Source organism: Nesoenas mayeri (genome assembly GCF_963082525.1).
Source record: "Nesoenas mayeri genome assembly, chromosome: 4".
NCBI lineage: Eukaryota > Metazoa > Chordata > Aves > Columbiformes > Columbidae > Nesoenas > Nesoenas mayeri.
The window spans coordinates 54,256,633-54,271,001 of record NC_137540.1 but is presented as its reverse complement, the minus strand read 5'-3'; the positions used below and the strand labels follow the sequence as shown (position 1 = coordinate 54,271,001).

The following is a 14,369-nucleotide window of genomic DNA, read 5'->3' as shown; positions in this document are numbered from 1 at the left end:
CTGACTGCTGCAAAGGGACCGCATCCCGCCGGCTGCTCGTCTCGCTGCTTCCTTTCTCTTTCATTCTTCAAACCGGGGCTTTTCATTTATTCCGATAAATAAATAACTGATTACAAAAAAAAAAAAAAAAAGGCAGCAAGAACATCCCTCTTTTGTATCGGAGCAGGTGGGACTCCTGTGCAGGCGATTAAAGAACAAAACACAAGAAGGGCTCTGAACTCTTCAGAACCCAAAGGATGAGCCGGCAGCAGTTTTCCTATAAAAATCCGATCCTGGGGCTGTGACACACTCGGAGGAGGGAAGGTGCTGTCAGCCTTGCCGGAGACGTCCCTGCTTTGGACATCGCAAACCCTCGTGGGCACAGAGGGAACCCGAGAGACTCTCCGGCCCGACCGCACAGCAGCTCTCCGCAGGGCCGGGCGGCGCTGGGGCTCAGGCTGCCGCCGTGGGGCCGCCGTCCCGGCTGCGCCGCGCCCGGCACCGCTCCACCGCAAACTTTCTTCCTGCGCCCTCCCCGCCGCTGGGGAGCGGCGCGGAGGGCGGCCGACGTCTCGCCTTCTCGCTGCCCCCGCGTTCCGGTGCCGGGCGGCGGCCCCGGGCAGCCGGAGGGTCCGCATGGCCGCTGCCGCCGAGCCGGTGGCGAGCGCCGCTGCCGCCGCAGTGCTCCGGCGGCTGCCCTGAGCGGGGGCCCAGCGGCCGCCTGCGAGGATCGCCCTGCAGCGCGGCGGGATGTGGCCGGCCGGGGCAGGCGGCAGGCTGCCCTGCCCGCGGGACGCGGCGCTGCGGCGGGCGGCTTTCTCCGGCAACCTCGCGGCGCTGCCGTCCCACCTGGTGCCGAGCGGCAGGAGCGTCCGCGTCTTCATCAGCGCCAACCCCGAAGGTAACCCGCGCTTCGCCGGGCCCCGCCGCTCCCCGCCGCCCGCCCGCAGCTCCCCCTGCCGCCCGCAGCGCCCGCGCCGCTCCCCGGCCCTTCCCGCTGCTCCCGGGCGGCGCCGGTCGCTCTCGCTCAGGGAGTCCGCGGTGTGGCCGAGACCGGCTCCTCGTCCCTACCCCGCAGCCGTCCCCGAGGGCCGCCAGGGCGGCGCGCTCCGGGAGCGGGGCCGCTCCGCCCCACCGGGCACCGTGTGGGGCGGCAGGGCGCGGGACGAGGCGGCCGTGGGTGCGGTGGGGCGAGATGGCGGGGGGAGGCGTGTGGCAGCGCATTGGGCGGCTCGACCTGCCGGCTGTCGGTGTGGGAGATCGGCGGGGGGTTTGGAGTCGCCGCTATACCCCGCTTCCGAAGTTTTATGCCTATAAACGACAGATCTGGAAGGTACCGGGGGGCGAGGGTGTCTCTTTTTTGCGGCGTCGGAGCAACGGGGCACGGGGGTTCGGACGTGGAAATGGGCTGCCTTCTACCTAAAGGGAAGCTTTTCTGGGGGGTCGTCTTGTGTAGCTCCCCTGGGGCGGCTGGTTAATAGTTTCCGACTGATGTCATAGAACACAGAAAGCAGGTCTCCACAGAAAGCTGAGGCTACGGCAAATGGGATCCTTTGATCCCGGTCACACTCTGCTTCGAAGGAAGCATGGAGTGAAACCTGCAGTTTTAGCTCAATAAAGTCGGGATCGCATACTCGGTATCTGAACTAATTAGGCATCCTGCTACTTACAGCCTATTTTTAAAATCACCCTTTGATACGAGGAATTTGCATACATTCACGAGGTGTCATTCTGACTTGTAAGATTTAAGTTGCTGAAGCATATTCCTGCTTGAAGTACAGAAATAATAAACTAAGCGTTCACACCCATGACATTTCTTCTCTGTAAAAATGAGCTCACTGTATTCACAATTCTCTTTCACACCACCACCCACCACCTTCCCCCCCAACATTTCTAATTCAACAATACTGCCACCTTTTATGGAAACATCAGAGGTCTGAAAATCATGCCTGAAATGACAAAACAGTTGGAATTTTGAAGTGAAAATTGTCTTGGCACCAATTCTTACGTGAGTATGACAAATAGCACTCACAAGCAAAAAAAGTGGGCATAACGCTGCCTTGAAGAATTCCCACACCTCCAGGTCTTCCCAGTTGCTCTTGACACAAGGAAACTCCCAGCTCTCACATCCATGTCCCTGTTTGTTTGAAAATATGCCATTCTTTAAGGAGGGCATGAAAATGCTTGCAGTTTATTGTTGCAATCTAAGCAAAGACATATAAATAGCGACAATCGGGAAAAAATGTTTATTTGACTCTGAAAGAAAATTGGTGTGGATTTTTGGAAGATATGTTATTCATTCAAAATGGGTTTCTGCCAGCATCGCCTTAACTGTGGAGCTACTGATGCCTCCGTATTTGATGTGAATGGCATTTATCATCAGGATAGCTTGGCATATTAGCTAGATGTTTGCTAAAAACCCCAACAACAATAACCAAAAGTTCATACCAAAAGTTGGGGTTTGAAGCCATGTGTATCCGTTTGGAGGATTTTAACTTTGCGTTGTTATCTCAGAATTTCACCTTTCAAAAAACACTAGGAGGAAGAAAATAATTCAGTTAATTTATCGTTATTTATATTAGCTTCTTTGTAGGATCATATGATCACAGTGATTAATGCTTCTCATGTACCAAATTTTATCTGCAACATTGCTCCTGCCTTCAAATATGATGGTATGGGGCAGAAATTTTGGAGTGGTTACAGATTTTTATTACCAACGTAAGCCACTTATATGAACATTTAGGGACCCTAAATGATAAGAAACAACCATGACTATTTATCAATTATATCACTGACACAAAAGTATTACTAGCTGCATATGACCTTAACTAATATATGGATAAATATATAAGTAATATATGGATAAATAAGAAAAAGGAGCCTCCAATGGGATTTAGATGTATAGCAAAGTACTTGGAAATAAAAATGCTGTTTGCAAAGACCTAGAAGAGTTCACAATGCAAGAGTTCTGGAAAAAAAAAGGTTGAAATTTTCCAAGTTGGTAAACTATTTAGCATATTTAAGCCCTAAACCACAATGTATATTTTCATGTCTAAGGCCTTTCTTGTTAATTTTCAGCATAGCAATATACTTTATACCCCTTCTTCTTGGTGCTGGGCATTCCTGAAAGAGGCTCGGAGCCTCCAGATTCCCAGTGGCAGAAGCGAACACCCTCTGGCTGGGCTGTGTGCATATCAGAGCTGTGATGCCAGAGGCACTTAGGGATTAATCCTGCTAGAAGTCACAAGAGAACTTTATCTGCAACTTAAAGTGTACAACCTTAAAAGTAATTTTCTTAAATTATATCAAGTTAGCAAGTGTATACTGGAGCACTCTGGTGAATCAGTGTTTGGCCTGTTCTTTAGGAACATACTTTAGTATAGCTGAAACATATTATGGTTTTATTATGCCACTAGGAAAATGATTATTTGTAAAATTTCTTAAACAGAAATCCCTAAAAACTACAGTAAGTGGCGACAGTGAGCATGGGCAGTAGGAACAAAAGTGCTTCGTTTTACAGTCTCTTGTTTTCTATGAATTTTGGTTAAAAGATTTTGCTTTAAATGATTTAGTGGTTTTCTTAAGATATTTTATTACTTCAAAGTGATAAGGAAAGTAAGTTATAATCGCCTGATTGTAATAAGTTCTTTTACTGTTACATGTAGTAATCTGTGGACTGTAACAGCGATCAGTTAATGACAGTTTCTCTGCTACTCAGTAATGCCTGTATACATGCTTTCCATTAACACACAGTTTGTATTAAATACAACAAGTATAAACTTCCATATGCTCCTGTTACATGCGGCTGTGACATCAGCCCTAGATAGGCTCAGAACATTCCAATTATTTGCATCACTACTTCAAGCAGAAAATTATTTGAGTTGCAAAGTTCACTATTTCAATAAATTAGGTGGTGATATAAGGCAATATTACAAGCCCTGGTTGAAACTGATGCCTTAACCTGAGTTAGGAATTTGTCTTGAAAATGAAATCCTGCTAGGTGGAATATACAGTCAAAACTCAGATAATTTTAAATTCTCTTGGCTTTTCTGAAAGTGGGGAAAATAGCCCTTTGCTAGTTTGACTTAAGGTCTTGTTATTGCTTCGATTAGTTAAGACATCAATAAGTTTTTGCTCTGAGGTTGTGAAGGTGCCTTTCGTGTCTGTCGTTTAGCAGAGACAAATGCATTCAAGAGAGATATGTGTAAAGCCAAGTCCTGCACACAGGTGGTTCCATTGAAGACACAATGCTGATACCTTTATATAGCATCTGAGTGTGTCCTGACATAGGTGGTGATAGCCAGTCTTATCTCAAGGTGTAAAGAGGTTTGCATTTAACACTTTATGTGACAAAGATGCTCCCTTTTGCAGACATTGTATCAGCTGCGTACAGCTCGCTCTCCTCTGTGCAGCAGCTCTGCAAATCTGCTGAGTTCCAACACAGGGTTGCTTTTTACTGAATCTTGACAGTTAATACTTTTTAGCCATTTTTAGCCATTCAAAACACTTCTGTTGTGCAAACAAAAATAACGGTGGTGACATCATGAACAAGCTTTGTTTTAACAGCTGTTTTTAATACAGAAATGCTATGTTACTCATGGTTTCTGTGCCTCAAGTAAAAAAAAAAAAAACCTGCATATAAAGACCTAATTAATACTAATTTTGGCATGATTAAAAATCTTAAGTATGGAATCCTGTGTATACATGTAGGAATGTAAAATGAAGATCTTATAGAAGATGCTACTGATACGGCCACCACTTTAATGCCTCCACTGTACAAGCACAGTATAAAACTAATATGTACAGTTAGTGGATTCACAGTGGATCCACAGCAGGTGGATTCACCAGCTTCCCCACAGACTGCCCGAGTGAGATTTCCTCGCCTTACGCTAGTGAACAAGTTTGAGTTTGCTTGGGTTACTGTACAATTGTTCAGCTTAGTTTAGTTTCCACTGACATGCTTCATCCAGAACATTGCATTAATTTGAAAAACATTCTAATAAAGTACAAATGTTTGGTGCCCAATTTACATGTTTTCTCATGATACCTAAAGCAAAATTCTCACCTACGGTTAGCTTTGTTGACCAGATAAGGATTATTCCTATCAATAATGTCTGCAGAAATTGATCTTACTAATGTTTTTGTTTGGACCTGTTGTTGTAGGCTGCTTTGCAGGAATTACATGTCTTTTTATGCATGTTGATGTACTTCTGAAAGAGAAAAAAATGTTATATGCATCTGTAGTTTAGTGCTACTGAACATGAGGGTGAATAACTCAGATGAAGAATTCTCATTGCTTTGATTTCAAAGTTATTGCCATATGTGATAAGAGAAAGGTATAACTTTTCATTCCTAGCATGTTCCAGGTGTATTATATTATTTTTACCTGAAATGTTGTTTCTCTTAGAAAAAATACAATTGAAGAAATTTTCGTGTGGAAAAATACTCAAAAGCCAGAATAATGCTTAGTTAATGATGGTCCATTTTGGCCAGCCCCAAAATGCCATATGGTGTCCCTACTTGGATACATTGCATGAAGATCTTTTTTATAAAGACAATTTTATATAATCTGGGTGGAATTTATTCCTTAGCTACAGGAAAACACAGATGTTCAAGTGCATGAAATTGCAAGGGAGGTGTTGCGGAGATGTGGAGACAAATAACTCCAGGACTTTTTTTATGCTAAGTGTTAGTTCTGGTTACCTAACTTTGTACCTATTTATGGTTTTATGTGACGCACATCACTGTACTGTGTAAGAGCTACAAACCAAGCTACAACTGGGGGGGGGCGGAAACAAAAATAAGAAGTTGAATATGACTGAGTTTGGGAGAGCAACATGGTTCAAGTACCTGGGTCTGGTATGGGCCTTGGTTTGAAATAAATATTTCTTATTTCAGGAGGCCCAGAGGTGAGAGATATGTAGAGTTCATAACGTTGAAGAGAAACCTGCATTTTTAGTAGTTCTGCCTCCATGTGAAGTTTCCTCTCTTTCCTCTTGTGCCACAGAACAGCTCTGTTGTTGGTGTGGTTGAGCAGAAAGCAGGATCTGACTGTTCTTGAGACTGTATGATCAAATCTCCTGTAGGCTTTAACTTACTTTGCAAGGCAGGGCCAGTATGTCTCAAGCAGAACCACTATGAGGTAATTTTTACTGAGCAGATCCTCAAGCCTTTGTTCCCATTAAAGGAAATGCTTGTCCGGGGCTAAGGTGGACACTGAATTGGATCAAAGTTCATTGTGCTGCACAGATAAACTTAAGAAACTGTTGATAAACGGCATGAAAATAACTGCTCTTCATGTTGCCTTTTATTTTTGTGGGGTCTTTACTTACATAGTTTGGGAACTGGGCTAAGGATTTGCTCCATATGTACCAAATATGCAAGTGGAAATATTGAGAACTTTTGTTTACTTTTGAACAAATTTTTTAATTCACATATTCAAAAGGTAGGATGTGCATTTAGGGAACAAGACTAAGATCAAGATGTGTGGGTTGGTTGGTTTGTTTGTTTTTTAGTGAAACAGCAAGCTATTTGGTTTGTTGGCTTTTTTCTTTCTTGATATTTAGTAATAAGCAAAATTACCTGAAACCCAGTTACTTTCCTGCTAATCAGCTCTCAAAGTTTGGATCCATTATTTACTCTATCTACTTAAAAAACAGCACTTAAAATTTTTAACTACATTACTACTGTTGTTTTTTAATTAGAAAAAAATGTCTTTTTCTATAATTTTTGTATGTGTATCTATAGCGTTTATACACACACATGCACACAAATCATATAAAACAGTACAAACTGTATAAACAGAGGTATAAAATGGTATAAATGGATGTATAAAACTCAAGCCCCACTATCACAGACAATTTTTGAGCTTGCTGTTAGGACCCCTTGTGAGAACTGGGTATTTATGTTCAAAGGACATCACTCAAGGTTGTAATTCTAGCATTACTGAAGAACAGTATAGGTTCTGTTAAAGACTATTGTAAAAGTAGCAGCTTTACAGAGGAGTTTAGATTTTATCCACAAGTAAACTTGTAAATATTTAGGGTTGTATGCACCTGCAGCTTAGTTTTTACGACCGTTTTTCTTAGCATAGAAGAAATAAAGGAGAGCAGATCCTACAATTTCTTTTCTTCCTTTTTAACTTTGCAAATATAGTGTTATTTCTTCAGATGTATTTGCATGCTAGACTGGTTCCATATATTGTAGTTTATGTATATATACATACATATGTATGCATGCATCTTTTTATTAAAGTAGAAATACAAAGTAGTCAAGATGCCCGCAGGAAACTGGAGCATGCCTCGTTCTTGTGCAAAGTGGTCATCCTTGCAATGACAGACAAAGAGGAGCTGGTGACCCCTCTACATTTCACCCAGTGTCTAGGCACAGTGAGGGACAATGGAACACGTGAGCAAATTCCATGTGATACAAATTTCTCAAGTAGTGTGCTAGAGGATGGACAGCAACAGTGTTATTGAATTGAGTCCTTATTGTGCGTCGTGCCCTGAGCAATGCATGAGACCCAGCCCAAAGGGAGAGGCTCGGGGGCCTCCCCCATCAGCCGGATCAAGGGCATGGGGCTGAGCTCTCAGCTGAGCAACAGGCTGCTCTGCAGCAAACTAACGAGGGTTTCAGAGGCTGTGAGTCAAGGATTCTGTGTATTCTGTGATGGCATTTCTGTAATTGCCTAAAAACAGTGTCATACAGAGGGTACATAACTTGGCATCCTACCTCTAAGCTTATGCAGCAAAATAACTCCTTTTAGGCAAGTTACATGACTATGCAGGTGTATGTATGTGCTCACAGATGTGTGAACACACAAGAGAAAATCCTACATTAGGTTTTGAGTTTTGTTTGGAGAATTTTTAAATATTTATTACAGGAACAAAGCTTTAGATCAAGGAACTACTGAACCTCTCACTCAAGGTAAGAGAGTAGTCCCTGAGCACCCATTTTTTTTTATGTGAAATAAATCAAAAGTCTTTGAATTTTCATGTGCTGAAAGAGTATTTTTTGATAAGGTATCCTTTCAGGCTGCAGTAATAATACATTAGTAATGTTTAGCTACTAGTGATTTAAGGTTTTAATATATTGAAGGTAGTAGATATAAATATAGTGTAGTCATAGATGGTTGTGTGTATAGAATACAGAGAAATCTGGCAGTTTTTAATATAGGCAGTGCTGTTGAAGTCAACTGCCTTATCTCCTTACTGGGATTTTAATTAAAGAAGGATATTAATAGATAGCATTAGAGAACCCAATTTAATCATGGTCGTGCCAGTGCAACTCCAAAATAACTCCGCTGGCCCAGTGCTACTCTTATTAATTTAGGTTTTGTGTCAGAGAGAGGCTTTTACTTGAAAAATCTTTAGTCAAAAGGGGAATAGGGCTAAATCACTGGTAGCTGGCAGCAGGGAGTGTAGCACGGTAAAGAGGAGGGAGCCTGGCACTGGGCTTGGTCCGGAGTCACACTATTGCTAAGTGTCAGTCTTTGGGACTGATCAAATAGCTGAACAGCTCAGGTATCAAATTATCAGAGCCTGAGAAGTAGTATGGTACCACCTGCTCCTAGTGTTTGCTTGAAGTGGCACAACTGCAGTCTTCAGTATAGTAACATGTGTCTTTAGTACAATTAAACATTCAAAAATGTTTATTAATAGAGTCCATATCCCTCTACTAGCAATTGAGTACCTGCACAGTCTCACCAATGCTTTATGAATCTCCATCCTGTCCTTCAACTGGTAGCTGAATTGAAACATAGTTATTCTAGGGTATGTGTGATACATAGCAATGTTATTTGTAAAATTATTATTTAGAGTCTCTAATTTGTAACGTTTTACAAAACATGAAGATGAAATGAGAATTAATGACTAAGAGCTCTATCTGGACAGCCTTAGTTTCAGAGAGCTCCGCAGCTGACACATTTACTATTGGCGGGCATTTCAGCAGCCCAGACCCTTTGATCTGATCGTATTACTAAAGAGCATTTGCATTTCTTACAGCACTTCATAAGAGTACAAAATAGACGTTTAGAAGCATATAGAAGTTCAAAGTTAAAATCATTGGCAAAATAAATGGCTTGCGCAAACCATCCAAACCCCCTTTTTAGCACAGCGGTTTTAATAAATGTTATCTGTTAGTTAGTATTATTTATTTGTTCTGTATGAGATTGATGCCTTCCCATGCAGTGCAGGAAGAAATGACTGGCACTTCAGAATATTTGTAGCAGAATCCCTAACACTGCCTGAATGTACACAAGCAGTCTCACTGACTGGATTTTATTAGGTTAAGATTACTTTAATTGATTGAGAACCATTGAATGACCATGTGGGTTTAATACTTCTAGATGAGAGGAGTTATCCATATTTGTAGAGTTATGCAGAGCAGCTATTATATGTAAGATAAACAAGAAGCAAACGCAGTAAGATTGAATTTAGTGAGTTAGACCGAGGAAGCCCAATACTCCTCCTCTGACCCTGGCAGTTTCAGATGCACAAGAAGAGATCACAACGGAGACAAAATGATAAAGATTGTATCTTTGTGTTTAAAAATCTTTGCTTCCATTAATTTTTCTAGTTTACTGATTAGCTAGTAATCTTGGTACTTTTAACAACCTTTGCAAGTCTTGAAATAAATTATTGCCCAGTGAAATGCCTGACCCTGCTAACTTAATTGGGAATTTTGTATGAGCAAGACTGTGTGTATTCAGCCCAAAAAGAGATCTCAAATACCCAAAGTGGAAATATCTGTGGAGCGGGGGTAACTAAAAGCAGATCTCCCTAAAAGAGTAACTTTATCCAAAACCATCTGTGTAATGATCCTTTTTTGTCTGTCTTTATATAGAAAGAGAGGTTAATGGTGAAGACCTAGTTATCTGAATGTCCCTATTTCCATGGGATTATTAAAACAGAGCCATACTAAGAAATAAATGAGGAAATGAGTGTTCGATAATCTAAAGAGCCTAAGGTATGGAGGCTAATCTAAAGAAGTTCAGTGTGTTGTGCAGGACTCTAGGGGTTCTTTTATTACTAAGAATTTTTCCCACCTGCGTGTGCCAGCATGACACATCTAGAGGATCTTGCTCTGCTGTCCTAACCAAATATAACATAAATCATGTATGACTGCTTTATAAGCAATTTGCTTAAAATGAAGGACTTAATGTTTTTATTTTTTTCATACCTACTGTTATTTAATAAAGGCCCCACAAACTCTAGAAAAAGAGATCAGAGGAAAAATATTTTCCTGCTTGATAATAGTCCTGGTGGCTAGATTTATAGTCCATACTGTTCTGGTAAGACAAAGTTATTTGTTCTGATGAAAATGCCAATTTCTCTCACTTTCCACCCTATAGTATTTCTAATAGCTCAGATGCTGAGAGCAGTGAGCAGTAAGCATCGATCCTCTTTTTAGGAGTAGTTACTGGAAAATACTAGGAAAGTGATAAAATCATATTATTGTTTGATAATGGTCTTGATTTACTCAGATATTTATTGGATTGCATTTAAATGTGATGAAGAATTATGCAATGCTCTTGAAGCGAGTTATTGAAGCATTCCAGTTTATGTGATCCCTAATTTGGTATATTAAGACAGCAGCAAAGTTTGTACAATGATTTACTTTGAAATGCAAGTCATTTATGAGATGGGATTATAAAGAATTAAGGAATCTGTGGTGAGTAAAATGAGTGCCATTGAGTTAAATGACATGCCATTTAAACCAGGAATCTGTGGCCATAATAGAGGTCCAAGGGACCTTTGGCAGTTATTTCATCAGTCAATTATTTGTTGTTGTGCAAATCACAGACCGGGAGGCTGGAAGGGACCTCTTGAGGCCTTTGAATTTGTCCTCCAAACTGACACAGGATCAAACACACTCGTGCCATTCCTGACAGAAGATAGTCTAGTTCTTCATGAGCTGTCTCCAAACCAGTTAAAATACACAGGAACACAGACTGTACAGAATACTGCTGCACTGTGTCTTCTGTAGCACTACCAGTAGTGCTTACAGCAACATATACAGATACAAAATATGCTCATTAGTCAATAAAAATGACCAAATGTAAAAAAACTCCCTGAAAATTTCCTTTCTTAGAATTAGTTTCAATAACTTTCAGTAGTGTATGTAATTACTCATAAATTTCTTAAATCCAGTTTCTGCCTCTTCATCCTTTTGACATATCAGGAAGCCACTCTATGCATCCATGTGAAAGATAGGTAAGATAAAGCAGTAGACTCCCATAAAGATTGTATTATCATGATGGTGTGTCCTGCAGTGGCCTGCTTGTTTCACATGAAGCTTTCCTGCAAAAGAGGCATGTATGAAGTGTCTAATAGCTCATGTTACAGCTTTTCCTTTGGTGATTTATTTAGGAATGGGACAAGGAAACTCATTTACAGGATTTCTTATTTTGCTGGTGATTTCTTCTCACGTAGGATATTCATTATATTAGAGATTAATATAATTCAATCAGATTTTTTTAGTATCAGTCAATGAGTTAAAAATATTTTGCAAAAGAGAACAGAAGGCATATAGAAGACAGACTATAATTTATTCCTTCTTTCTTTAGAAAACAAAGCTAAAAATGCAAATGATCTGCTTACACTCCACCTGTTTTAGTTATGAATGTCCTGTTTTGTACTTTCTATAATCAACCATGTATAACAATATATGCTTGTATTGAGCAATTCCATTGCTGAGGTATTGTTCCAGTGTCAATACCACAGTCAGCTCCTCAGAGTCATTATGTAAATTCAAAAATGTTTCAAATAAAAGAAATTAGATCCTCGGTTGTGGATTCAGTTGTGTTTAACTGTATGTAGGTGTGGAAGGTAAAAGATGGCTTGTGCACGTTTTTTTTATCTATTCTGTGGCTAAAGGACAAATGCCTTCACAGGCACTGAGAATGACAGGTAGTGTCTGGCAGTGCAAGAAATGGAAATGATGTCAAGTTCACACTTTGACCCATCTTCTACACTGCTGTTGAGAGTATAGCATCACAGAAGATCTTTATCCTCCTTAAAAGGTAATTGTAACTCATTGGGTACCATTAGTGTGAAAATAAGAGCAAAGACTTGGGGAAGATGGCTAAAGACATTTAGAAGTACTAATTTGTCCTTTTTCAATTACTAACTGCTTAAGTTTGTTAAACTGCAAATGTACTATTACCTTAATATATATAAACAACCAAATGTGGTTAGCAAGCTGAAGAAATTAATAAAATCTGGAACAAGAAAACAATATCTAGTCAAATCAAGGCTTCAGAAAAATATTTGACTCATACTAACAGATACAGAATTTATTAAAAATGGCCTTTTCAACTGGATTATATAATCTTCACTAAAAATAATGCTTAGATGAATCATTAAAATTGGAAAGGGTAAGGGAGAACGAAGATAAATCACTTTTCCTTTACATGTCAATCACTGTTTTCCCCTCAGACATTACATAATCCATCAAAACAAGCCTATTTTGTGAATTATTTGCTCATGTTCAATGACTTTAAGCACAGACCTCACCTGGAATACTCACATTTAAGAACTGTTGTACCGCAGTGCCTGGAAGTGGGTGGCTATTGCTAGGTAGCAGTTGTCTGTCGGCATGTGAAGTAGTCCTGTCAGAAATGAGCTGATATTCTCTTATTTAGGCAAGGCGTGGTTGAGTTTTTGGCATCCCTCCCTCACGTAGTCCCGTTGTTCTGGGCTTAATGCCCTGTTGCAGCTGCTCTCCTTTAATGGGATTGTCATTTAGTTTCTTCATCTTTGATAACTGTGTCTACAGCAGCCAAGAACTATTCTGACTCTGCAGTGATGTTATTTAATAGTCCTCTCCATTTAGCATGAAGAAAAAAAAGAGTTGCAAAGAAAACTCCTACTTTATTGGTGCAGGTTTACTGCACTGATAGCAGGCAGCATCTCTCACTCCTTCTGTGGGTGTCTGCACATACACAAGTGTCACGTTTGAGACTTTTTTATCTTCTGGCATAAAAGTCTTCACAACTTTCACTTGAAGCCCGTACAGTAGGCTACATGTATCAGTCATGCTTTTCCAGCCGGCCCCATTGACTTCAGCAGATTTGTAGTGACCCAAGCCATGGCCACATTCCACCAAACATAAGGAAGAGTCCAGTCTGGATTAGAACTTCGTGACTTGTGAACTTAGAAAGTTCAGAGAAGGGAATGGCAACTTTACCAGAGAGCCAGCAGTGCTTGCAGAGCTCATCTGTAGCTTTGCAGCTCTGCCAGATGGAAAGTCACATAGGATTGTTTATTGGAATTTCTTCAGAACGAGGTGTATTTAATGGGCCTGTGCTGGCCTGTACCGTGAAGTACGTGTGTGTGTTTATGAGCCTTGCTTTCTTGCATTTTTTATGGTTCATCTCTGCTTTATGCCTTCTCAAAGCCTGTAACATACTACTTCGTTTGCTTCCAGCACTTGAATCTGCAGTTGAGTTAGGAGACAAAATGTCTGTGACATCCCATTGCTTTATTGATTGCCACTGCCTCATTACCTCGAGTGCTTTAGTAACATACTCTGATTGTTTTCTCTTTGGTCTAGTGATGTTAGAAAAAAACCAGTAAAGCTACTGCAGTACACACAACTTAATTGTCAAAAACGTTTTCAAGTGTTGTACAGCTCTTTTTCTGCTTTCTAGGTAATTCCATGATTTTTTGAAGAGTGATTGACACCTCTAGATGAGTTAGTAGGATTTTTGCACATACCTTTATTACTACCCTGGCCCTTTTAATGTCTTCTGTTATGCATTTTCTTTCACGTTAATTTTGATTATAGTTGCAAATTCTTGTCCTTGCAGGCATTGCTGTTTTCCAGTGCTTAGTTGTAATAAGCTTTGGTGTTCTGCAGAGATAATTTTTAGACTTAATTTTGGTGTCTCGAAACATGCTGTGTCTTCAGTTTCTCTTGTCACATCATTTAATTGTATGACAATAATTGTTTGTAAATTGTCGTGTTTTCAAGAATTTTTCCTAGTTTGCTTTATTAAATTAAGGAATTAGGTTTTTTTGGATTCTTCCACTTGTATAGCTTTCAGAATGCAAAATTCTCCCCCTGTAGAGATTCTGCCTTCAACCCATGGTGCTGCTAAAGCTCCCACTGTGCATTGGCATTTGCATGCAGATGCATTTACGTTTGCGGTCTTGGCCACAAATCATAGTCAAGTGATGCAAGGATGCCAAGGCAGCCAAGCTGCAATCTAGGGACCATTTGCAGGATTGGGAAAGGAGTCCAGGTCAACCTAACTTGTTTAAGAAAATCTACATGTAAGGGGGCTGTGTTCCCAAGGGGTAATGTCAGGTTAGTTATTAGGATACATCATGAGATAAAATTCTGCTTAGGGTCCTCACCCATACCACACCCACTAGATTTAATGAGTA

The 14,369-nt window shown here is 40.6% G+C and overlaps 1 protein-coding gene across 1 annotated transcript in view; it reads left to right on the top strand.

The window, feature by feature from the left end:
- Positions 1–729: 729 nt before the first annotated feature.
- The window catches only part of NWD2 (NACHT and WD repeat domain containing 2), a gene marked incomplete at both ends in the record, with an annotated part of 54,959 nt that continues 41,319 nt past the window's right edge, over positions 730–14,369 (top strand). The window contains one exon of the mRNA XM_080344249.1: positions 730–880. Within this exon, the coding sequence (XP_080200375.1) occupies positions 730–880 (151 nt within the window). The remainder of the gene's footprint in view (positions 881–14,369) is intronic.